Genomic DNA, 27,565 nt, shown 5'->3' with positions numbered 1-27,565 from the left:
TTCCCCAGTTACTGTTGTGAAGCTTTTTTATTTCCAATTTAAAACCTGGTTATATTAGATACTATTCAATTCTCAAATTTAACATCAAAATCATAGAGAAAAAGTAAAATTCAAAACAAATTGGGCAAATTTGGAGAAAATAATAAAAATTAGCTGTTATTGTAAACCAGCAAAACTCAGTAAAGCAAATGAGATTAACAAGGCAGAATTAAATAAATTCATAACAAATAATAATTGCACAGTTCACAGGTACTAACCACAACCCCATTAAATGGCAGAGCAGACTCAATGGGCCAAACGGCCTTCTTCTGTTCCTATTTCTTATTATTTACATTTAAGCCTCAATGGCAGTTCCATTAATGTAATATAAGTTTCCATAATCAGAAAATACAATTAAGCTTCTTTAGTAGTAAATATCTTTTACAGCATGTGATTAGAATGTAAGTTGGAAAAACATTGACTAATAAAGGTTAATTTTGAATTCCAGTCTGAAATATGCAATATGTAATTCTAAAATTTAATTTTGTGGTATGTGCTATAAATTATAATATTACAATAATTGGATGAAATGAAACTATTTTATTAAAATATGGTGGTAAACATCATTGGCTTGGATTTTTGCCAATTCAGGATGACTTGGGAGGACTTTAAACATAACTGACAGTTTCCCATCCCTATTTCCATACACACCTTGACCCATGTCTGTAACCTGTACTACAGACGAGAAATTATACTTTGGATGTTGGGCCTTCCGAGTTTAACAGTTCAATGCCATATTTTGTATTCACACTCACCTACTAAGGCAACATATATTTGTCTCTTCTGATCTATTTTAACATGCACATTCAGTTCACAAGTTAACTTATTGAATACATGCTTAAAGTCCAAATATGTACATTTACCTACCTCTTCAAATTTATGTGCTATCATTGAAAAGGCCATGAAAATAGCATCTGTTGGGCCTGTTATTGTTACAATGCGTTCTGGACAGGACCCTTCTGAAATGTTGATTCTTGCACAGCTCTGGGAAAAAGAACAGCTCATTGTCTCATCTCATGAAGCATGTTTGTCAACCTATATTTCACTACAGGATAAACAATTCACAACTTACCTCCTCCCTCATCTTTTTCACCGTCTCTCCTTTCTATAATAGAAAGAAAAATGTTCACACACTTATTGTAACTTTATTTAGCTTTTTTTAGGCTGGGGAATTAAAATGATAGAACTAACCTTTCCAATAATGCTTCCAACTTCCTGTAGAGCAAGAGGAAAAATACATTATGTCAAATTACTAGTTTCCCTCAATTATATGAATTATTTGAATGAAAATAAAGTCTTAAAATATTTACAGAACTTTTTTCTGATTTAAATGAGCACATTTGTACTGGAAAACTTTAGCATTAATTACACCTCAGCAAAATCCAATAAGGTTTCACACAGAAATCTTAATATGTTGTGGCCTGGAACAGTGAGATTACAATTTAATGGAAGTTTGTGCTTTGGATCCCTGGAACTGAAAACATGCATCTGGGCTTAACAAACTACTGGGATCTAAATCCTCCTCAGCAAAATAGCTTGGGCCAAAACTGCCCTTACTCCAATAGTTGCCTAGCAGGTGCCTATTGATCAGAGAGATCTGAATTAGTTTAAGGCAGAATTTCTACTCCATCTGGAAATCCCACCTTGGAGGGCTGCTGGCCAATCAAATGAATGAATTCACTTGGTTCTATCTGTCTCAGTATCTGTACCTGGTCTATGTCACTGCTGGAACTATACTCCTACACATGAGAAGCTGGAATGAGAGTAAAAGACGGGGGAGTATATTGCTGGAGACAGCCTAGAATGTCGCAGTAAGGGGACGGGTGGGGGTGAAATCTAGCATAGGTCAGCAAATGGAGGGAAGAGATCTAAGTGAGGCATAGAAATGATCTGGATAAGGCCACCAATGACCCTGAAAAAACTTCTAAGAGCTACCATGTTCCCTTGCTTGTCAAGACCTGTGTTGTAAATATTGCCCAGCTGGATGGGGTCTCTCAGGCTCCATGTTATATTAAGTGGCTGTTATTTTTCTTACACTTAAGAACATAACCATAAGGAGCAGACGTAGGCCATTCAGCTCACTGAATTACCATTCAATGAGATTATGGCTTATTTGATAGTCCTCAACTCCACTTTCCTGCCTTTTTCTAATAGATCTTGATTCCCTTACTGATTAAAAATGTCTACTTTAGCCTTAAAAATAATTAAAAACCCAATTTCAACAACATTCTGTGGTAAATAATTCCACAGATTCACAACTCTCTGAGAGATTAAATTCCTCCTCATTTTTATCTTAAATGTGCAATCTCTTATTCTGAAACTATGCTCTCTGGGGCTAGACTTTTCCAGGTAAAACTGTGGTGGAGGCAGGGGTTGGTGAGTATGGATCAGAGTCAACACCAATGGTATTTTACGAGTCCCCTCCTCATCTACATACCATTTGTCAGGGTTAGTAAAATCTCAATTGTGATTATAGGCTGTAATCAGCACAGACACTCAGCAGATAAATCCAACTCCCAGAAGTTAAAGTAGTATCTAACCTAACGCACTATTTAGAATCATTATCTTAAACAGAACAATATTGTCCAGGAATTATCCCAGTTGTACATATTTACTTCTTTGTCTGGTTGTTATTGAGCACAGCACAAAGTAATCACGAAATATATTACATATAGCAGTTACTTACCATTCATATAAAAGACATCAAGGACTGCATTTCTCTCTGAGCCAATAACCCCAGAAGTATAATTAGATTAGGTTTTTGGCAATTGGTGTCCCAACTGTAGTTTTCAGTTTGGGTTAATTAAAAAATAGCAGATGAACTGAATTATTGAAAATGACTCTAGGACTTTGCTTTTTTGGCAGTGGGAATTATCAAGGTGATAATTATGCAAGATTTAAATGCCTTCAGCTTTCAGGATTCTTAATAATTTTGCGACAGAAAGTGGAAATGAACTGTTAGTAAAATGCCAGGCAGGTCTGCTTTAGGGCTCAGAGCTGCTCTCTTCACACATGGTCATGCAGAAGGTCATGAGGATGAATGCAAAGCATACTGTGAACCTTGAAGTAAGAAGTAGCAGCAGAGACATAGGAGAGGATTGCTGGGGTAATCAGTGCCAAACTCAATATTTGATATACAGTCATAAATTGTGGCAAAATAGTTTGCTAATTGTAGCAGACCAGTCAAGGAGAGAGAAGCTAGCTGCATATCCTCAGACTATACCAAAGTAGCCCAGAATTGTTATAGAGTTCTCCTCAACTGCTGTCATAATTTGAACAAGAAATTAACAGTACTTTTGGAAAAACAGCATAAACACCGAAAAATGACCTTCTCATTTAGAATTATTTCCAAATTAGAGTTCGTAAGTAGCGTCCATTCATTCTGAGGTAAAGTGTTTGAAGAGCTTTGAACTATGAGGCTATTCAGTCAATAAAATAAATTCCAGAACCTGGGAGACATTTGGAGGAGTGTAAAATCACAACCTGTCAAAATGAGGAAACGTATTGGGTCTTCAACCTGATTGGTTGGCCATAGGTTTTTGACTGATATTAGGATCCAGGAAGTGGAATTGTCAGCCATCAAGAGTAACTGGCCAATCAGAGGTCAGCAGCTTCAGATCTTGGCAACATCATAGAGGAAACTTTAGCTATTGCTGGTATAATACCCCACTATCTCCTAAGGTGATGGACTGATAGAAAAAGAACTACGTGTGTGTGTGTGTGTGTGTGTGTGTGTGTGTGTGTGTGTGTGTGTTGGGGGGAGGGAGGTCAGTTTTTGTGTTGCGACTAGAATCCTGAGAGTGTGGAAATACACCAATCAGCCCACTGAGTCTGCATTGACCTTCTGAGCTGCACCTCACTTGTAAGGAGGGTGTTCGGATTGAAATGCAACCATATAAAACCCTGGTCTGCTGTAGTCATGTAACTGAGACTCACACTGGAGGCAGTCATTTTACTGAGGATCAAAGAATTCATTCTGCCTAGACAACAGCTGTTTACTGTGCTCATCACATAGCATCATCATTTAATTTCAACATTGCTTTCATTTTGAATTGCCATGTTGAGCACTTCACAGAAATTTGTGAAGGTCACGATGATGAATGATGCATCTGTGTCTATCTGACACTTTATGCTGACCTGATGGTGTCCTTCTGCAATTATCATTCCAGCAGTCACAAATCATGTCTGACCTATTAATCTGACTGAACTAACCAATTGTAACTTAAGAAATAGAAGCAGGAGTAAGCCATTCAGTCCTTCAAGCCTGGTCTGTCATATTATAATATCATGGTTGATATGCTCCAGGCCTCAACTCCTCATAGCCCACAATTCTTTGATATTTCAAAATTATATCCGCCTTCTCTTTCAGTACTTCCTGTGATCTAGCCTCTACAACTGTTGGGTGAAGAATTCCGGACATTCACTACTTTTGGAAGAAAGAATTCCCACATATCTGTTTCAAGTGACTGTCCCCTTATTTTGTAACTATGTCCCATAGTTTGAGATTCCTCCACCTGGTGGAAACATCTTCTCAACATCTACGCTGTCAAACCCATTCATAATATTGTATGTTTCAATAAGATCACTCTTCATGCTTCTAAAATATAATGAGTATAGGATTAACCTGTTTAACTATTTTTCCTTTCACTCCAGCAATCCGCCAAGTGAATCTCATTTGAACTGCCTCCAATGCTAATGGATCCTTTCTTGAATATAGGGATTAGGGCTGTACTCAGCATTCCAGGAGCATGGGGTTACTCAACTTCCTGAAACTTACCATTGAAAGCAAAGTAAACGCACAATGACAGTTGTTGGGGCTGACTAAAACCGATGTAATTAGTTAATAAATACTCAGACTTCACCACTTTTTTTTTAATTATGCAAAAGGATTTCATAGAAGCATAGAATCTCTAGAGTGTGGAAACAGGTTATCCAGCCAATCAAGTTCACACTGCCAACTAGCCACGAAATGACACGACCAGCTATCCTTAGTAGCCACACACACAGATGACAAGCAACATGAGTTCGACTGGGACAACACCACTATTATAGGACAAGCCAAACAGAGAACAGCCAGGGAATTCCTAGAGGCATGGCATTCATCCACATATTCAATCAGTAAGCACATCGACCTGGACCCAATATACCGGCCACTGCAGCAGACAGCTGGAACTGACAACCAGAAGCGGCAGAGACAAACCACTATAAATGCTGGAGGAAACATCACAGAAGCGCTTCACAGGAGGCTCCCAAGCACTGAGGATGTCACCTAGACAGGGGACGAAATGTCTGCAACACAAATTCCCAGCTTGGCAAACAGAACCACAACAACTTTGGATTATACCAGTATATCAGTATCTGGAGCACATACAGGGGACATCCTTTTTGACTCCCACCCACCATCAATACCACTTACACAAAATAATTTAGTAACAACTAACCAATCCAGCATATACCCCTTTAATCCTAACAAGTCATGTATTCCTATTGTGATGGAGGCGTTTAATATATCTATGTTGTCATTTTTGGAAATTGGATTACAAATTAGAGGCTGGTGGGCATTGGTTAGTTTTGTGAATGGTTTTCTTTCAAAAATAATAACAAGGTCAGAGAGTCTTTCCAGATCCAGATCCAAATCCAGCATTTGTGATTAAAGCAGGTGACCGCAAACCTTTTTGAATGGAAAGATGTTTAGATGTTTATACTGTTGGATTAGCGAAGTTAAGGTAAACACTTAAAGTTTTATTTTCAGTTCAGAAGAAGCTAGATTTGTGAAAGTTTTTCCAATTCAGTCTAGAAAAACCAGAGTTGAGTTCAGAAGCTAATTTATTTTCACTCTTAGAAAGAGTTCACAGCAGTTCAGAGAACTAGTCATCTCAGCAGAACAGCTTAATATGTGAAACTTCCAAAGCAGAAAAGTTTGGTCAGAAATCTGTACATTATTACAACTGAGAAATGTTCGGCTCTTAGATTTGGGAAAAGTTCATGTTGGCAGAATTGAAAGGAACTCATTGAACCATCTCAATAGTCTGAGATAAAGAAACTTGAAAGCATCAGGAAGCAGAACCCTAAAAAGTTGAGACAGGGAGGTAATTTTTCTGGACTTGAGATTCTATAATGGCCGTGTTAGAAATAGGTTGAAACTTTGTGTTGAGTGTTTGAAGATCATTTTAACTGTCACCCATATTTTTCTGATTTTTTTTGTAATACATTTTGTCCTATTGTTAAAGAAAATGTGCAGTCTTATGTAAACATATTTCAGCAATTAACTACCATGTTAACTAACTAAACAAAACAAAAAAGATCATCTATTCAAGGCTGGATTTATTCTTGAATTTGACTTGTCCAGCAGTACCATCAACTAGGATCATAACACATATAAAGAAGGAAACCTTCCATCCAGCACCCAAGAAAGGGCTAGTTGGGAAAATATTGTATACTAATAAAATTTATGTAATTCTATGGAGATTAGAAATTCCACAGCATAAAATGCTTTCATAAAATGTGCAAACATACGCAGAATTACAAAGTTTAATTCTTTCTTTTCTTACTGCTCCTATATGGTGCGACATCTGTGACTTTAGCAGAGGTGGAAATAAGTAACTCATTCCTCTGCTTAGACTGCTTGTAACTAGTAACTTCACAAATTAGAAGCTTATCAGGGTTTTGCCAAAGATTGCACCTCCTACATCCATGCAGGTTCAACAAGCTCAACCACTAGGACATGAGACAGTATGCCTTCTACTGATTGAGGCAGCTAACAGATAAGAAGTATTTGTCTTAAGGCTTGGAGATGCCAGTGTTGGACTGGGGTGTACAAAGTTAAAAATCACACAACACCAGGTTATAGTCCAATAGGTTTAATTGGAAGCACACTAGCGTTCGGAGCAACGCTCCTTCATTAGGTGATAGTGTAGGGCTCGATAAATTCAGTGTTACGATCGAGCCCATCACTATCACCTGATGAAGGAGCGTTGCTCCGAAAGCTAGTGCGCTTCCAGTTAAACCTGCTGGACTATAACCTGGTGTTGTGTGATTTTAAACTTTGTCTTAAGGCAACATGGAAGAGAACAAAATGAAAAAAAAACCTGAAAGAACTGCAGTTGCTGGAAATTAGAAACAGAAACAGAAGTTGGTGGAAACACTCAGCAGATTTGTAGTTTCTGTAGAGAGAAATAAGAGTTAATATTTTGGCTCTAGTGACCTTTTTTCAGAAATCAATGTATCGAAGAGAACAAACTGTTTGTAGAAGGAGAACAAAAGTATTGGATCTTTTTGTTTTTATCTGCCTAACTCTAACACCTTCATTAAATTGTTCCTGGATTTCATCTATTTTAACAGATATATCAGTTTTTCACAAGATAGTTGCATTTCTATTTTCACATACAAAACACCTTTGAATTTCCGTTGTACACTCAACATAACTTCAAATTCCTTATTACGATTTGGGCCCTAAAACTATAAGTTATATTAAACAGTGGTCCAAACATATATGAACTTATATTGTTGTGCTCTGAGCATTTTGTATTAACCATAGAATCTAAATCGGTTGGAACACAAACCATTTCCAAATTGAAAAAGCTTTTGAGTGGCATGAAATAGAGCAAAGGCAGATGTGATCTAGTGTAGCTGCCAAGATCACAGCCTGCAAAACTTTTCAACCAGTAGTTATTGCTACAGGGAATTAGAAGCAATCAATCCAAAGACAATGTGCCTTTGATCCAGACCCATAAGCTGTTTTTATGCAGCTGCATGATTAGGATTGAATCAGTGAGCGAACTCCCTGCATCTACATGACTAAATTTGAATCCTTTATCTTTGTTGAGAAGACATTATGCAAATAAGATAGTTTTGTGCTATCCAGATAGTACAAAACATTTAACGCCTGGCTTATATAGTATCGGGCACAGGTCAACATCCTTCTGCACCCAAGTTTGAAACCAATGAACATGAATGACAAGCAAACATGGAATTTCAAGACACAGAAACATTCTCATTCAGTACAGGCTCCAAACACTCAACAAAATACCAAATGAAATGCAGTTTAGCAAACTTCATGTAGTCTCCATTTTTGCCATGATGATAAAGGAGATTATTTCAGTAAACACATCAATCTGTTTCTTAGATTCCAAGAAAAATAAACAGTAATGTAAAGTTATTTGTATTGTGTTCATTTTTGTCATCTCCTGACTGGAGTTCATGGTTCTGGATTAGTGGTTCTTGAAGAGCACAGCAGTTCAGGCAGCATCCGAGGAGCAGTAAAATTGAAGTTTCGGGCAAAAGCCCTTTATCAGGAATACAGGCAGAGAGCCTGAAGGGTGGAGAGATAAGTGAGAGGAGGGTAGGGGTGGGGAGAAAGTAGCATAGATTACAATAGGTGAGTGGGGGAGGGGATGAAGGTGATAGGTCGGGAGGGGAGGGTGGAGTGGATTGGTGGAAAAGAAGATAGGCAGGTAGGACAAGTCATGAGGACAGTGCTGAGCTGAAAGTTTAACTGGGGTGAGGTGAGGGAAGGGGAAATGAGGAAACTGTTGAAGTCCACATTGTTATCTGCCTTAGCAAACTGAACAACTTTCATTGAAGTTGCTTTGGCAGCTGTATGAGAGTTGTACACTGTGAGCTTGCAATTCTAGTATGCCACTAAATGAGATATAAAATTAGCTTAAAAAGATAGAAACATACTAGTAAGAGTAGGCTATTCAGTCTCCAATCTGGATGATAGCTGATAATCTACCTCAATGTCATTTTTGTATGCTATCTGCATATCCCTTGATGACATTAGTTTCTACAAATTTATCAATCTCTGCCTTGAAAATATTCAATGACTGAGCTTCTACAGCCTACTAGAGTAGAAAATTCCAAAGATTCACTACCTTCTGAGTGAAGAAATTTCTCATTACCTTAGACGAAAAAGGCTTGCCCCTCATTGTGATCAACGAAAGTGAGTACTGTAGATGCTGGAGATTAGAGTCAAGAGTGTGGTGCTGAAAAAGCATAGCACGTCAGGCAGCATCCGAAAAGCAGGCAAAAGCCCTTCATCAGGAAATTCCTTGACCTTTACTTTGATCATGCATTCCTTGGTTCTACATCTATTCAGCCAGGGAAAACATTAATTCTGCAAAACTCCTGTTGAGTCCTTTAAGAATTTTGCAATTTCAATGACACCATCTCCTATTCTTCTAATCTCTAGAGAATACAGGTGCAATCTCTCCAAATAAAAGCAAAGTTTAGGTACTGGAGATCTGAAGTAAAGCAGAAAGCACTGGAGAAACTCGACAGGTCTTGCACTATCTGTTGAAAAGGAAACAGAGTTAAGTTTTTTAATCTAATTACCCTTTTTTGGAACTCAAAACTCTTCCTAAACCTTTCTTGGCTAAGTCTGAGTTGCGTCAGTGTTTGTTGGAGCATTCTTTGTCACAAGGCCTAGTGAGATTTCTTGTTATGTCATGTCATTAATTACCTACTGTGCCCTTGTGGCATCCCTTATGTCTGATATCTGCTGTAACTTGCCATGTGTCATATGTAGGACAAATGCATGGCCAATGAAGTACAATGTGGACAAATGTAAGTTTATCCAATTTGGGAGCAAAAACAGGAAGGCTGATTATTATGTGAATGGTGATAGTTTGGGAGCGGTGAGTTGCAAGAAGACCTTGGTGTCCTTGTACATCAATTGCTGAAAGTAGGTTGCATGCAGGTGTGAAGAGGACAAATGATATGTTGGCTTTCATAACCAGAGGATTCAAGTATAGAAGCCAGGATGTCTTGCTGCAATTGTATATGGTCTTGGTGAGACCATATCTGGAATATTGAGTGCAGTATTGGTCTCCTTATCGGAGGAAGGATGGAGAGAGTGCAATGAAGATTTACCAGACTGATTCCTGGAATGACAGGACTGATATTTGAAGAGAGACTTAATTGATTTGGAGTAGAATTTAGATGAATGATGGGGAAAACTCATAAATATTATAAACTTTCAACAGGAACAGGAAGGATGTACCCGATGACTGGTAAGTCCAGAACCAGGGTCACAGTCTAAGAATATAGAGTAGGCAATTTCGGACAGGGGTGAGAAATTTCTTCACCCAGACAGTTGTGAGCCTGTGGAATTCTTTCCCACAGAAAGCAGTAGAGGCCTAAACATTGAATGTTTTCAAATAGGAATTAGACATTGATTTTGGGGCCAAAGGCATCAAAGGGTATGAAGAGAAAGCAAGATCAGGGTACCAAGCTGGATGATTGGCCAGAATTATATTGAATGGCAGAGCAGAGTCAAAGGGCCAAATGGTCTGTTTCTGTGCATTCCACTATTTTGTGTCTGTTTTCCACCCCATTCTACCATGCACCAATTCCTGAATAACTAGCCACTCTCAACCGCTTTCAGGCAAGCATCCCTTGTGAAAGGTCACAATTCACCTGGAGGAGTGCTGACATCGGGCAGCTGATCTTCTCATTGAGGACTGAGAAGAGATGACAGAGAAGGGGAAGTTGACACCACAGTTCTCTGATATAGATCTGGATACCTTTGTTGACGGGGTATTGAAAGGAAGGGATATCCTCTTCCCAGAGAAGCATCTGAGAAAGCCATGACAATACACCATGACAGCCTGAATGGAGATCACCACCCAATCAATACCATCTTCAGGGAGTGGAGGGATGTAATGTTGCACGAAATGACCCTGCCAGAATAACTGCTTGGACCAGACCTGCATGTAGAGAATCATGTCCCAGCAATAGAGTAAGTAACACTTATTGTTGCATTGAAATGCTGCTATTAAGCAAATGGTCAGTGAAATGCATCAGGCATCACTTGGAATGTATGGCTACGACTCATTTTGCCTTTTATGGCCATGAAGGTGTAGCCAGTATCCCGACTACATCAACAGAGAGCTGCCTGTCTTCCATCTCTGTAGGTGACACTGTCAGGGCCCAGAGCAGGTTTCAACAACAATGTCTCATGCACAGTGTATCTGCTCTGATATGGAAATGTCAGTGGCTTTGATAGACAACAAGAAGTTTGGGATTGGAGTTTGCCCAGGACTTCACACAGACTGTTGTGCAAATAGCAGTGTTAGAAACGTTGAGAGGACCCTGTGGTCTTAACAGTAAGGGACCCCATGAAAATGCAAAAGCAGAAGCAGACAAGCATGCGATGCGCAGGCCTTCATTGCTCAGAAGCTGAAGCAATACAGGTAAGTCCAGCCACTGCATGTCTGTCTCCATGAACAGGTTAAGGGCTAACATGGAGAGTTAGGCACAGCTCCCTCTTGGATGCTGGAGGCTCAAGCCCATCTGCCATCTACCACCATAGGCACTGATCCTCAGGTCCGAAGGCGGGGTGAGAATAGTGCAGGGAGCCTTGACCTTATTCCAGATGCTGCATCCTCACAAGGAGGCACCCAGTGAGAGGAGGAAGGACACACACATCCCTCTACTCAGGACACTGCGTTCCTTCAGTACCCTTCTGATGCATGGGAGTTCAGGCTGAGAGGGGAGACCATATGCCTGGCCTATCCAGGCCCCTGTGGCCCTGTGTTTGCCCTGTCAGACTTTCAGGGATAAAAGGCTCCATGATGGAGCAGGTTCCCTCTACCCAGATCAGTGCAGGTAGTGGGAGGGAGAGGAGGAAGGTTTACTGAGGATGTGAGAGCCACAGCTGACAGTTCTGCAGAGATTTGTTCTGTTCATAGAAGCTTGTTTTCCATGATTCATCTAGGTGTTTGGGCAGGGCTTAGATACATTGTTGTATCCTATGATATCATTCCTTGGGTAGTAATGAGGCATAGGGGTCTATGATGAGCACCTGTTGCATCATGTGGGAGCAGGCAAAGCAATGCACAAACATGGCACTAGCTAAATAAAACAGTAAAGGTGCCCAACTATCGCTTACAAAAGAAATTAGGGATAGTATTAGACAGAAAGCACATAGAAATGCCAGAAAAAAAGTAGCAAGTCTGAGGATTGAAAACAGAAAAGGAGAAAAAGTTGATCAAGAGGTAGAAAATAGAGTATAAGTGTATAATTGCAGAGAACATAGAAATTAACCACAAAAACTTCTATTAATATGCAAAGAGATAAAGATTAAGAAAGATAAATTTCTCAAGAGTCAGAAGATGCGGAAATTATGAGGAACAAAAAAGTGTTCAAAATAATTGAATACATATTCTGGTCTTGCCTCCACAAAAAAAGGACATAAATAACCTCCCAAAAACTTCAGGGAACCAAAGGTCTACTGGCCAGATGGAATTATAGGAAATAAATATTAGTAAGGAAGTGGTGCTGGGAAATTAATGGGGATAAATCTGACAAATCACCAAGGTCAGATATTCTATATCCAACAGCATTAAAGGAAGTGGTCCTGGAAATATTAAGCATTGCTAGTCATCTTCCAAACTTCTATAGACTCTGGAGCAGTTCCTTCATATTGAAAGGGGACACATGTCACCCTACTATGTACATCGGGGCATAGGAACAGGAATAGGTCATTCAACTTCTTAAGCGTTCCACCATTCAATAAGATTATGGCTGATCTGTGGTCTAACTTTATTAACCAGCTTTGGCCTCTATCCCTTAATACATTTGCTTAACAAAAAAAACTATCTCAGAGTTAAAATTAATACCTTATCCTGCATCCACTGCTGTTTGTGGAAGGCAGCTCCAAACATCTAACATCTCTTGTATAGAGAATGTTTATTAACATCCTTCCTGAAGATCTAACACTAATTCTCAGACTATGCCTCCTAGTTCTAGCATCCCCAACCAGTGGAAATAGCTTATCTTTATCTTCCCTATCTTTCCTGGTAATATCTTGAAGACTTTGATTAGATCACCTCTTAACCTTCTAAATTCTGGAGAAAATGTGTAATCCTTCCTCATAACTTAAGCCCTGAAGTCCAGGTAACATGCTTGCAAATCTACATTGTAATCTCTTCAAGACCGATATATGCTTACAAAGATGTGGTGCCCAGATCTGCTCACAGTATTCCAAGTGTGATCCAACCAGGGTTTTGTATAACTACAGCAGAACTTCTGCATCCCTGTATCCTGTCCGCTAAATATATGAAAGCTAGATTACTTGCTGTACCTGAGGTCTATGCACCTGAATTTTATGTCATCAACAAATTTGGATATATGACTTTCTATGTTATTATCCAAGTCACTAATAAATAACATGAAATAATCGAGGCTGTAACACAGATCCATGCAGAGAGAATTACAGACCAGTCAGCCTGACATCAGAGGCATGGAAAATGCTGGAGTCTTTTATAAAAGTCTTGATAACAGAATATTTGGAAAGGATTAACAGGATTGGACAAAGCCAGCAAGGGTTTATGAAAGGATGTTTTATCAATCCACTGGAGTTAGTAAGAAATAGCTAATAGGATAAATAAACAAGAACTAGTGGATATGAAGTATTTGAAGTTTCCAAAAGCTTTTGAAAAGCTCTCTCCTTAGAAGTTAGTGGACAAAGTAAAAGCACGTGGGTAACGGATTAATATATTAGCATCAATCAATAATTGGTTGACAGACAGGAAAAAGAGAATGGGAATAAATGGATCTATAAATGGATCCCAATTATTAACGAAATATATAAATTATCTTGATGAGGGAACCAAATGCATAAATTCCACAGTTTAGCTGATAACAGAAAACTGGGCAGGATTGTGAGTTCTGAGGAGGATACTAGGTGGCTTCAATATCAGTTAGATAGATTGAGTGAGTGGGCAAACACACAGCAGATGCAGGACAATATGGCTAAATATGAAGATATATACAATGGTGTGAAAATCAGACCAGAAGGATATTGTTTCAACGGTAACATTTTGAGAAGCGTGGATGTACAAAGGTTTTTGGATCAATGAAAGTACACTGGCAAGTGCAGCAAAAAAATGGTATATTGGCCTTCATTGCAAGAAGATTTAAATTCAGAAGCAGGGATACTTTATGGTAGTTACACAGGACCCTGGTGAGACTGCACCTGGAGCAGAATGAGTGCAGGGTGTCAGAATATAGGAGAGATCAGTGTGACTGGGCCATTATTCAATACAGTTTAGAAAAATGAGAGGGGATCTGATTGAAATGTATAAAATTCTAACAGAGATGGATAGATGCAGGGAGGATGTTTTCCCTGATTGAGGAATCTAAAACTAAGGGATACAATCTCAAGATATGGAGTCGACCATTTACAGCTGAGCTGAGGAAACATTTCTTTGCTCAAAGAGTAGTAAATCTGTGGAATTCTCGATTACAGAAGGCTGTGGAGGCCAACCGTTGAAATATATTCAACAAAGCGATATAAACATTTTTACATTTTATTAGCACCAGGGGTAAAGGGAGAAAGCAGGAATATGGCATCGAGATAGACGATCAGTCATGATTACATTGAATGGCAGACCCGGCTCGAAGGGCTGAATGGCCAACTCCTACTCCTCGTTTCCATGTTTCTATGTTGACATAGTCTCTTTAACATTTAGTCTTAAGAGGCAGAGGACAATTATTAGGTGCACTATTTCTATTCTGGGGCAGCATTAAAGACAATACCTAATGGTGCTTTTACGCAGTTTGTGCATGGCCTCTTGTAGGGTTTACATGATGTCACATTGAGGGATATCGGGGTAGAGGATTCAGGTTTCCATTTCCAACAACATATTTGAGCTAAGCAAGCACTAATTTGAAAGTTCTAGTTTGTAAAAAGAGAATCTCTTCAAATACATTTATGTTCAAACTGCATATTTTTGGTGTACAAATTATCAGATGTGCCTGGGAAATTCCATCTCCACTCCTTTATCTAGAAAATTTCATCAGATTATGAGAATGATTCACAGTGCTAAACAGATACATTGGTGGATTCATATTTGAAGACAATCCAACTAGAGTTAAAGACAGTGATATCGTTGATTTAAATTACAATTGTTTTGCTAAGTTGCAATTTGCCAATTTGTTTTGTATGCTTTGGCTTTGTTATTTTTGCCCATTTATTGGAAGCTGCAAAGCCTGTTTTTTTCTCACCTATTGCATCTTCCATAAAGATACATTTGCTCCTTTCAGATTGTATTAATTGACACTCAAAATCTGCTAACCATAACCCAATTCTGCTCATCCAGTAAATTTCTCTGCTTTGATTTAACAACTTTGGAGAAAGGGTAATAAACCAAAAACAGTAATGATAAGCACTTTGTGGGTTTTCTGTTCCAAAATAAGATGGCAACAGGTCCAAGTCTTTACGTTGCCTTTCACTTCAATTTGTTTTCTATTGCAGAGAACAGAAATTGCTCGATAGAATATTGTGTCATGGAATATATTACTTTTGGGGGAGAATGAGAGGGGAAGAAATGACGTGGCTTGACTAGTAACAATACCTCCATCACAGAGCAGCATGAAGTTAAAGAGACCCAGACCATCTGTGCGAAGGCTTTCTAAAGGAGATCTTCTCCTGTGAGAATATTGAAAAATAATAGCGGAAGAAAGAGAAAAGAAAATGAGACGAATGACATGAGGCACTCGCATCCATATATAAAATTTAATAAATAAAGGATTAGTGCCACAGGACTAGAAAACTGCAAATTTAATTCCTATGTGCAGGAGCAAGAACTGTAACTGACTTTCCCCTAATTTCTTAACAAGGGCAACTGAAACAATCGCAGCATCCCAAATGTTGCATTAGGTACAACCAGGGATCAAAGCTGGCACTTTCTGGCTGTCCATGGCTCAACTAATGATTGAATAAACTCCTTGACCATCCAGGGTAAACTCTGACAAGGAGTTTACTGCACTACTGTGTGCATAAAACTTGACTTGTGTTAAAGTGACATCCCTAACCAAATATTCAACAACAGGAACCAACAACAGGTACTTCAACATCTCTCTGCTAGGAACACAAGTTTAATTAATTTGATTTCAATAACTAATAATATATTCACTCAAAGACAACTTGGTGCAGTTATTTATGATTGATGAAACAGTACCTTTCCATGCATAAGTAGGCGGATAGTAAGCATGATGTTCAGTCCCCCTTCAGCCACTTTGGAGTCTGATTTATTCATTCTGATGTTTGGAGGCACTCTGTTTTCACACAGAAATACTGGCACCCTGCAGAATGAAAAACTCAAAAATATGATAGCTGCTGCAATTTTTATATATTTTAAAAATTTAAGTATGTCAGTTACAAATTTGCATTTACTGCATGTGCCTTTGTTTGAAAAGATTTGTTATTAGATTAGATTACTTACAGTGTGGAAACAGGCCCTTCGGCCCAACAAGTCCACACCGACCCGCCGAAGCGCAACCCACCCATACCCCTACATTTATCCTTTACCTAACACTACGGGCAATTTAGCATAGCCAATTCACCTGAGCCGCACATCTTTGGACTGTGGGAGGAAACCGGAGCACCCGGAGGAAACCCACGCAGACACGGGGAGAATGTGCAAACTCCACACAGTCAGTCGCCTGAGTCGGGAATTGAACCCGGGTCTCAGGCGCTGTGAGACAGCAGTGCTAACCACTGTGCCACCGTGCCACCCATTATGCCACAATCTTGTGGAAATATTTAAATTAACATAGAAAACAGTTCACAAGAAATCTACATAGGAATTTGACAGCAATCATACTGTGGAAAACTTGACCTGTAAAAACAAATTTCTGTATTTGCTAGAAATAAACATAAATAGTTTCTTTTTCAGTATAGTTCTACAGCAGTTCTTGTGATAGAGAATCAATTCATTTCTCACACTTGAATGAATGTATTAATGATATTATCGTCATATATCTGAGAGGCTACAGTGAAAATTGTTTTGTCACCGCAATCTAGTGCCACTTTGATTAACAAAAAAAAGGGAAGAAATTACAGAAATATAGTTTATCTTCTTTTCAAATTGGGCCTCAAGCATGGCTCCAGAGCTTCTGCAAAGTTTTCCAGGCACAAAGAAGTCTCACTCTGGATAAAGCAATGACAATGCCAATGCCGCAGGAAACCCTGCTCAGTTGTTGCCGCCAAGGGTCCCCACTCTGGGCCTACCACAGCAAGGAATCCCTGCTCAGGGCACAGCCACTACTGCAACCAATGCTCTGCTGCCGCTACCAAAGGTCTAGGCTGCAGGCCTATTGCAGCCAGGCAGCCCAACTCCAGACATCACCATGAGTCCAGGCTCTGGGCCTACCGCTACCAGGAGTCCCCGCTCTGGGTACTGCTGCGGCTGCCAGGAGTCCCGATCCACATCTTTGATGCTGCAGCCACTATTTATGCAGCTTTTCAATTATGAAATGCAGTGAACAAATACACCAAATTCTATTTTCTTATAATATGCAATGAAGACATGAATAAAAACATTTACAGCATTTTCATTGTACAAGTTGATGTGCATGTGGGTGTAATACATTGAGATTTCATTCAAATATCAGAACTGAATCTAATTTTAAACAAAATTACTAAAAAGAGGATATATTAGCAACACAATACAGCTGTATTAGAAAAAAAAACACGAGAAAGCTAAATTTCAACAATTTATATTACAGGAAAAAATGGTTGCTGATTGGTTGGCCTGTCGACTCTGATTTGGTAAGGCATTGGTAAGTTCCCAAGTAAATCAACAAATGCAAAAGACTTGAACATATTCTTTTTATTTACTGAGTATGTGACCCTGAATATGTGTGAAGCAACATATTCAAGTCTTTTTCTTTTTAGAATTGCACATTTGCTTGCAGAGCTTTCTCCTACAGTATACATCATGAAAAATTATTGAAGTTCCATACTACTAAATAACTACACACCAAAAAAATCTCTTCTGCTTGCAAGATTGATGCTTTTGCTTAGCTGCTTGCAAATAATGTAACAGTACAAATAAAAATATTTGATCAGAAATAAAATGTTTATTATAACATGTGCCAAAAGTTATAAATGATGCACTGCAAAATAGGGTGGTGGTAAAGATCTTAAAACCAAAATCAGTGCCCCTGCCAAAATTGATCAAACATAAACATTTGATCTCCATCCTCTCTGATTGATAATATAATGCTTTAATTCATGAATATTAGTGAAGAAGCATTTTCATTATAGCAGAGAAACTATTTTTGGCAGCCATCTCTGCTTTGACAAGTTGGCAGTGCTTTGTGTATTTCTGAAAGTCGAAGAAAAGACGCTGCAAGAACTGCCATTTCTTTTCTATCATAAAGAGGTTATGGAAAACACAAATCTTTGAAATAATCCACTAATGAGTGTCAAGCACACATTAGCAAATGTTTACTGCACAGTACATAAGTATACTTTATGAAGCATTAACAAAAGCATCAATAACTGCACCTTCTATTCCAGTAAAACTAGAATGTAGGCATTGTGCCACCAACCACATGCTTTTATACAATTGCAGTGCAATTGAATTATCATTCCACAGCTTGTTCCATTCAATCTAAGACTTAATGCAGCCTTGTATTTAACTGCTGTGGTGATGTCTATGTGCCCCAGAATCATTTCCGTCTCTTGCCTCAGCATCTTTTCAAAAATGACTTTATTCATGAGAACTTTATTTAATCCAATAACATGGAGAAAAAAGGCATGAGTCTATGATAGCTTGGCCTAAGTATTGTTGTGACACAAAACTTAAACTGCTATTCTAGTTTCATGCAAGGAGGTAACATGCCTTTTGCAAGGAACACCTCTGGCTGTGCTTTCACTTGAAATGAATGGCACTTACTTGTGTTGGCAATTCTGGAAGTTCTTGTATACTGAATGGCATTTAGCTCATGCTGATGATACCAAATTGGGGGATACAGCTAACACTGAGGATGATTGCAAAATATTACAGGGATACATCAGGGCTTTTGCCCAAAACATCGATTTTCCTGCTCCTTGGATGCTGCCTGACCAGCTGTGCTTTTCCAGCACCAGTCTAATCTAGATTCTGAACTCCAGCATCTGCAGTCCTCACTTTTGCCCTGTCAAGTTGATAAGTTACTTAACAAATGAACTTTGAAAAGAGATAAACATAGATGTTGCATTTTGATAGAAAAAATAGAAACACCACACACCACCATAGAAAATAAGAAACTGAGGGGAGTAGAAATAGAAACTGAATGAAGCAGAGATTTCTTCACTTAGAAAGTGATTAAAACAGAAAACTAATTGTTGCATGAAGTGGTTCAAATAAATAAATAGCTTTTATGCTTTCAAAAGACACATGAGGAAGAAAGGAACAAATGCTAATAGACTCAGTTGATGCAGATAAAATGAAAGAAACCTATATGGAGTATAAACACCAGCATAGGTTAGTTGGGCTGAATGGCCTACTTCTGTCCTATATATTCTATATAATGCTATGCAAGTTGATGTACAGACAGATTTATCTATTTAAGTCAGAAAATATTTGGCAACAACACAATTTTGCAAATAAATCAAAATAGTCCAAACATCAGAAGCACAAATTTTGATTCCCGCATCCATCCAATTTTAAAACTGGATGTAATGATTATCGAGAGGTATACAAACCAATTAATATTTTCATCAGCAGAACAGGTTTTTTACAGATGAATAAGTTAATTCTAAACTGCAAATAATAATTTTAGCAATCTAATAATTCTGAGAAGTTGCAGTGTTAATTATTTCCTTACTCAGATTATGCAACATCTTTCTTGGCTTTTATACATTGTGTTTCGAGATGGACAACAATTCTGCAATTGCTTCATCGTGATATATTTGTGACATTGTTAAATGGAAGATCTTAAAAGATGCCTTCAAAGTATGGACCACTGTTAAGCAAGGCTTATGTTTTACTCATTCATGTGATGTGGATGTCACTGCATGGGCAAGCATTTATTGTCCATCCCCTGAAAAGATAATGGTGTTCTGCCCTCTCAAATTACTGTAATCCATGTGCTGCAATTAGACCCACAGTGCTATTAGTGAGAGAGTACCAGGATTTTGACCCAGTGAGACTGAAGAAACATCAATACAGTTCTAAGTCACTGGAGAGCCTAGGGCCAGAGGACATAGCCTCAGAATAAAGAGGAATCAACTAAAACTTGAGATGAGAAGGAATTTCTTCTCTCAGAAAGTTGAGAGTCTTTGGAACTCCTTACCACAGAAAGGTGTGGGGGCAGAGTTCTTGTGTATATTTAGGGCTGGAATAGATAGTTTCTTGGTCAGGAGAGGACTCAAGGGTTACAGGAAAAGAGCAGGAAAGTGGATATGTGGAATGGCGGATTAGCCGTGATCTTATTGAAGAATGGAGCAGGCTCAACAGGCCATACAGCCTATTTCTGTTCCTATTTCTTAAGTCTTATTATCGTCTAGGTCAGAATGGTGAGTAGCTTGGAATGAAACTTGCAGGTGATGTTGCTCACATGTATCTGCTGTCCTTGTCCTTTCAGATGGTAGTGGTCATGGGTTTGGAAAGTGTTGTCTAGGGATCTTTGCTGAATTTCTGATTACAAATGTGGTGGCAATCAAGCAGGCCACCTTGTCCTCCATAATGTCAAACCTCTTAGTACATTATAGCTGCACTCATCCAGGCAAGTGGGGAGTATTCCAATGCATACCTGACTTGTGCTCTGCAGATGGTGGACAGGCAAGTGGGGAGTCAGGAGGTGATTTACTCACTACAGAATTCCGAGCCTCTGACCTACTCTTGTAACCATTGTATTTATATGGCAAGACCATTTCAATTTCTGATCAATGGTAACCTTCAACATTGAAAATGGGGGATTCACTGATGAAAATGGCATTGAATGTCAAGGCACAATGATTAGATTCTCTCGTATTAGAGATGGTCATTGCCTTTGATTTGATTTGATTTATTGTAGTCACATGTACCTAAGTACAGTGAAAATCTTGTGAATGTCACTTGCCACTTTTCAGCTCAAACTTGGATATTGTCTAATTCTTGTTGTATTTGAATATAGACTGCTTCAATATTTGAAGACACATGAATAGTGTTGAACATTGTGGAATCATCGGCAAACATTCCCGCTTTTGACTTTATGATGGAGATGAAGCAGCTGAAGATGTTTTGGCCTAGAACACTTTGATATCGCGTGGAGTGAATTAAATGGGATAAAGACTGGCATCTGGGATGCTGGGTACCAAGGGTAAGATCAGTATGTGGAGACAGAGGACATTGGTAGCGTGTCAAACAAGTTCCTTACATTTGTCTTTACTTTGGAGGATGTAGGTACTGAATTTGGGAAGAGAGACTGTGGGGTACTTGAACAATTTAACATGGAGTGAAGAGGTATTGGTGGTTTTGCCAGGATTCAAGTTGGACAAATCTCCAGGCCTGGATGAATTGTATCCGAGGCTGCATGAGGGAAGAAGTTACAAGGGCTCTGACCCAAATTTTTAATTCATCTCTTGGCACAGGGAGGTGCCAGACGACTCCAGGACAACAATGTGGTTCCATTTTTCAAGAAGGATGGTAGAGATAAATCCAGGAAATATAGACTAATGAGTTTCCAATCAATGGTAAGGAAACTACAGAACAACCTCAATTATCCGAACATCAATTATCCGAATTTCAGATTATCTGGACAAGATTTCAAGGTCCCTGTACATGCATTTCAATTGAAGTTGAAAAATTCTATTCCTCAACTATTTAATGCATCATTTTGTAGGTTTGAACAGGAATATAGATGCAAGTATGCTTTAATAAATAAGTAACTTCAAACATATACTCGAGACATGACGTTAGAGTTCACACTTTTTGTTTCCATTGCTTTTTCCTCCGGTTATCCCGTGATGACTCTTTTTTTTCCAAAAAATAGGGAGTTCAAAATCTTTCAACTGACAAGAAAATTTAATGTAACATTTTTTGATGGGGGAGAGTAAATCATAGTGAGTTAGCTCACATGAAAATAAACAGGAGAAAAATTTGACAGGAGGAAACACGAGGAAAACATTACCCCTAAAAATCATTGATGAGAGGACAGAAACTGAAGTCAGCAAAAAATTCTTCCCTCTATTTCATGTTCCCCCTGTATTTTGCACCTCTCTTTCTCACGCTCTCTCTCAGGGATCGGCAGTCACTGAGGAGGGAGGGACAACACTTGGTTAATCTGATTGGCGGGCCAACACCAAACAGAAAGATGCTGTCGAGGACTGGGATAAAACCAAGGAAAATATCAACGAAGATTTTCACAGACTTCAGTCAAACTCTAACCAAAAAGTGATTTTATTTGTAAAATATCATGTATGAAATACCCAGTATGGCTTCCTTTGTTTGCAATCAGATCAGTTATCCAACCAAAATACTCTCCACCCGTCTTGTTCACTTAATCAAGGTTGTTCTGTACTGGGAAAAATTCTGAAAGAAAGAATTAATCTTTACCTCGAGAGGTAAGGTTTGTAAGAGGGTTTATAAGAGTGAGGTAATGCTTAACAAATTTGATTGTATTTTTCAAGGAGGTGACCAAGTGTTTGGATGAGGATAGGGCATTTGAGATAGTTTATATAAATTTTAGGTCTTTGGCAAGATTCCACAGGGGAAACTGATATAGAGATAAAAGCACATGGGATTCAGGGAAACTTGGCAAGTTGGATCCAAAATTGGCGTAATGTTAGGAGACAGAGGGCATTGCTAGAAAGTTTGTATATTGGAGGCCAGTGTCCAAAGATTTCCCACAGGGTCTGTCACTGATTGTAATATATATAAGCAATATCGATAAAAATGTGGGGAAATGGAAGTAAGTTTGCAAATATTGCGAAGATTGGCTGGTGATTGATAATGAAGAAGGTGGTCTTAGATGACAGGGAGGCATAGACAGATTGGTCAGATAGGCAGATCAACGGTAGGTGGAAATTAACCTTACTAAGTGGACTTCTTGGAGGAAGTAACAAGGCAAGGGAGTACTCAATGAAGGGCAAGACAGTGAATGTTGAGAAGAACTGAGAGATCTTGGGGTGCTTGTCCACAGATCCCTCAGATTGGCAGGACAGGTTGATAGGATAGTTAAGAAGGCAAGTGGAGTACCTTCCTTTATCAATCATGTAATAGGTAATAAGAGCAGGGAGGTTATATTGGAGCTGTACATGACTTTTGTTAGATCACAGCTGGAGTACTGTATGCAGTTCTGATCACCGCACGATAAGAGGAATGTGATTGCATTAAAGCGGGTGCAGAGAGTCAGGGAACTTCTAACCTGGCAGACATATCTTCTTTAAAAAGACGCATATTCACCAAATGTTTACATAGACAGGTGAACTGGATGAAGTCAAGTTTATTGCCTCTAGAAGTAAGCCTGACGTGGCAACAGAGCAAGCAGTAAATCCAGCTAGCAGGCTAGAACATCTGCAATCCATTTACTGCAACAATGATCCAGTTATAATAATGAATATTAGGCACACAAATACATTTTTTCATTATTCTTTCACGGGATGTAGGCAGTACTGGCAAGGCTAGCATTTGTTCCCTATCCTTTATAGCCCTTAACTGAGTTTCTTGTTCAGACATTTCACAGAATAGTTAAGAGTCAACAGTATTACTGTGGGTCTGGAGTTAGATGTAGGTCAGACCAGGGAAGGATGGCAGATTTCCTCAGTTAAAGGACATTAGAGAACCAACAATTGATGGTTGATCTGGTTAAAATTTCTGAGATTAGCTTTATATTCAGTTTTATCAGTTGAGTACAAATTCTATCAGCCGCCATGCTGGCAACTGTATCCACATTGTCCAGAGTAGGTCAGTTTAGGATATCTGGTCGGCACAGATAAGTTGGACCAAAGGGTTTGTTTCCCTGCTGTATAACTCAATGACGCTATGACTTTTTTGGCATGGACCACTGGATTACTATTTCACTGACATGTATTACATCACCATTTCCCATTCCTCACCCTTACCCACTTAGCATTCAATTCTGTGGAAGTATTTATGAGGCATTGGAATTATTCACCTGGCTGGGAGCTTGATTCATGAGTACCAAGGGTATAACTATGGGCCTGCATGCTTCCCTATCTGGAGTCAAAATGTCCTTTGGATTCCTCAGACATTTTAGCTTGGCAAGCCAATTGAATTCTATTATAAAAATAATGTATTGTAATATGCATAAATCCATAATCTTGTTTATCCTAATTATTATAAGTCTAGAGTTGTTCGTACATCCTTTTAAAAAAAAATGCAGTTTATTGTGGTTATGCATTTACTCAAGCCAGTATAGTGTTCAAAAAGTGGCTACAATATTATTTGAATATTAATATAATTAGCGTTGTTGTTACCTCTTACCAACACATTAAGAAGCATTATCTTTTATGTAATATTGATTGCTTTCAGCTTTCAACTGTCTAACAAGTGAAATAAAATATTCATCCTTTTGTAGGGTTTTATTAAAATTGTTTATTATGGTTCCAAACATAATTTTCCTGTAAAGCTGCTCTATTATGTGTTCAAATATAGCTCCTAAAAGATTCTAAAAGTTGACTTTTTCGTGTGTGTGTGTGTGACTGAACAGTTGTGTCAATAAAATTAGGTTTTTTTTATGGATGAACCGAAATAACAGTACTGATCTTTCTGCTTAACCAAATGTATCTCTCATGCTGAACCAAAAACATGTAATGGGATTAGTTAAGTAATCAAAGTTATTAACTGTCAGTTAACAAAATAAAATATTGCAATGATCCATAAAGATCAAATAAAGTTGCAATAGCTTGGAAATCAGTCAAAATTACTTACAAGAATGACTGAAGTTTTATTGTGACCATCAGCTAATAAGCTTATATTTATTATCTTATGATTTTTAAGTTACTGTCAAGCCTTAATTCTAATAACAGTAGACAGCATCAAGCCAGAGTACTGAACACATTTGTTCTGAAACAGTAAACTGTGCCCGGTCAGGAAGGAGAGGTCACACCCAGAGTGAGACACAGCCCAAGTGAATACATAGTTTAGAGAATGTGAAGGCAAAATGGAAAAGTGCAGAGGGGAAGAGATGCTTTTTGCTTGCTTTTTCTTTCGGCTCATTGTTTGCAAAGGTTTTTTTTAAGATGGGATAAATTGAAGTCCGGGATCAAAAGAGCAACATCACAGATAAACAAAAGAATCATTGGTTGGTGATAGCTACTAATTTGATTACCTATTGTTGGTTACTTTCAGATTGAAGTCAAATAGTTGAAATATTTACAAATTACAAACGAAAAGACCAACACAAAACTTTTTTAAAAATCAAACTAAGAACTAAGTAAATAAAATACAGGTGCAGAGTCAGGCAACATGTTGTACCTGTACGATATGGGACCTGGTGGACCCCAAGGTCTATCATTGGGGCATGGTGGTTCAGTGGTGAGCACTGCTGCCTCACAGTGCCAGAGACCTGGGTTCGATTCTAGCCTCAGACATCTGTCTGTGTGGAGTTTGCACATTCTCCCCATGTCTGCATGGGTTTCCTCCGGGTGCTCTGGTTTCCTCTCACAATGCAAGATGTGCAGGCTAGGTTAATTGGCCATGCTAAATTGCTCATAGTGTTCAGGTATGTGTAGATTAGGTGTATTAGTCAGGGATAAATGTAGGGGAATTGGTCAGGGAGAATTATTCTTTGGAGGATTGGTGTGGACTTGTTGGGCTGAAGGGCCTGTTTCCATAGTATAAGGATTCTATGATTCAATTGGTTCATTGTGACCACATCTGTAGCATGTGTTGGCTGGTTGAGGAACTCCAGCTCAGAGTTAATGAGCTGGAGTCTGAGTTTTGAACATGGTGATGCATCAGGGATGGGGAGAGTTCCCTGGATTCTGTGTTTCAGAAGACAATTACACAGCTTAGACTACCTATCTCAAATTCAGTCAATGGTCCGGGACAGGAGGATATGACTACAAGTGAGGTAGAGGGACCCAGGAGCTTGTGTTGAAGGAACCTCAGCCCTTGAGCTTGTCTAATAGGTTTGAGATTCATACTTCCTGTGTAGGGCTGTACAGACAGGATGAGCAAACTGATCGTAGCATTGTTCATTTAAGGCAGAGATATAGCGGATCTTGATTAGTAAGGGGATCAAGGGATATGGGGAGAAGGCAGGAGACTAGGACGCAGAAGGATATCAGTCATGATCATATGCGGAGCAGATCCAATGGGCAGAAAGACCTAATTCTGATCTAATATCTTATGGGCTTATGGAAATGTCTGCACAGTTTTCTTTTCCAGTATATTGCCAGAAGTGAATCTATTATCCTAACATAAGTCCATCACAGTTGAAACTCATGATTTTAAGTCAAAGATACATGTTGGAAATGAGAGTTAACAGAGGAAGACAACAAAAAAACATTTTCTAAAGTTACTTGTAATTGACTACTTAATTGATACTAAATGAATAGAAAAGTACTGCCCATTTAAAAACTGATTTTTTACACACTATTTTACATGTACAAAAATTGTCAAATTTTAATTTCATTAACTGTGTTAATATTTATTTCATAATATGATATTTACATGTAAAAATTGTCAAACTTTAGTCCTGTATTAACTGGGTTATCATTCAAAAGGCTTTTGGTAGCTGTATATTTTAGTTGTGCACAAGCTCTAAGCCTTTAAATCTTCAATATTTTAAAAATAATTGGCTGCAGATTATCCTTACAGTTGCATCAAACTTGAGAAAGTGAGCTTATCATCAATAATTTGCAATAGAATTTTGGACGCAATGAAACTATTAGCTACTTGCTATTTTGTGATAGCAAGTTACATGTAAATTGGACATTAATAAAATGTTCCAACATGTTGCTGTTACTATGCAGCAGTATAGTTAATTGCTTTTTAAATGTGACTGTTTACAAAAGAATTTCACATATATAATTCTTTAACTCAGTATCATATTCATTTAGAAAGGTGCCAGATTTAAAATGAATTTAATCAATTGTTAAATTCAAAAAACCAAAGTTTGATCCGGGTACAGAGTTTTTCAGTTCTTACACTTGTAGTTTCTTTATTTGTAAGTGTACCCACTTAAATTCAACACCACTTTGGAAGAAGGAGGAAAGCATACTTGAAAATATGCATTATTGCAGATAATTTAACCAATCCATTTTTTAAAGCTTACATTTATTTCTACAGGAAAATTTACTTAATGTACAAATTGGTAAATAATAGCGATGACTTAATTTAAATATAAGACATTTTCCCCAATGTTGAATTTTTTGGTGATTTTGACTGGCAGAAATTCTTTAAAATTTTGATTTGAACAGCTCCAATCCCAATACCCCTGACTACCCAAAACCAGATATTAGAAATATACGTTGTCATGGAGAGATGACATGCACATACAATGTCGCTAAGTTACCACAGTCCCAGAGGACCATACAGCTGTTTTCTCAATAGAGTGACAACTGGTGGTGGTTTAACTTGACTGGTGACAGTATTAACATACCTAAAGTAAGGTTGAGAAAGTGGGACCTTCATGGTAATCTGAGTTGCTGCAGGAATTGTACCCATGTTGTTGGTATCAATCTTCTAGGAGAAAGTGAGGACTGCAGATGCTGGAGATCAGAGCTGAAAATGTGTTGCTGAAAAAGCGCAGTAGGTTTCCTGAAGAAGAGCTCATGCCCGAAACGTCGATTCTCCTGGTC

The 27,565-nt window shown here is 38.5% G+C and overlaps 1 protein-coding gene across 4 annotated transcripts in view; it reads right to left on the bottom strand.

Moving 5' to 3' along the window:
• Positions 1-27,565, bottom strand: part of zgc:110045 (uncharacterized protein LOC664755 homolog) — a 233,645-nt gene that overhangs the window by 50,818 nt on the left and 155,262 nt on the right. For all 4 annotated transcript variants that reach the window (XM_060825478.1, XM_060825480.1, XM_060825482.1 and 1 more), the window contains exons 2-5: positions 16,005-16,128; positions 1,231-1,254; positions 1,112-1,144; positions 907-1,023 (exon numbers count right to left, since the gene is read on the bottom strand). In XM_060825478.1, coding sequence (XP_060681461.1) covers positions 907-1,023; positions 1,112-1,144; positions 1,231-1,254; positions 16,005-16,128 — 298 coding nt within the window. The remainder of the gene's footprint in view (positions 1-906; positions 1,024-1,111; positions 1,145-1,230; positions 1,255-16,004; positions 16,129-27,565) is intronic.

This window comes from Hemiscyllium ocellatum, chromosome 5 (assembly GCF_020745735.1).
Source record: "Hemiscyllium ocellatum isolate sHemOce1 chromosome 5, sHemOce1.pat.X.cur, whole genome shotgun sequence".
NCBI lineage: Eukaryota > Metazoa > Chordata > Chondrichthyes > Orectolobiformes > Hemiscylliidae > Hemiscyllium > Hemiscyllium ocellatum.
This window is presented reverse-complemented; position numbering and strand designations above follow the sequence as displayed.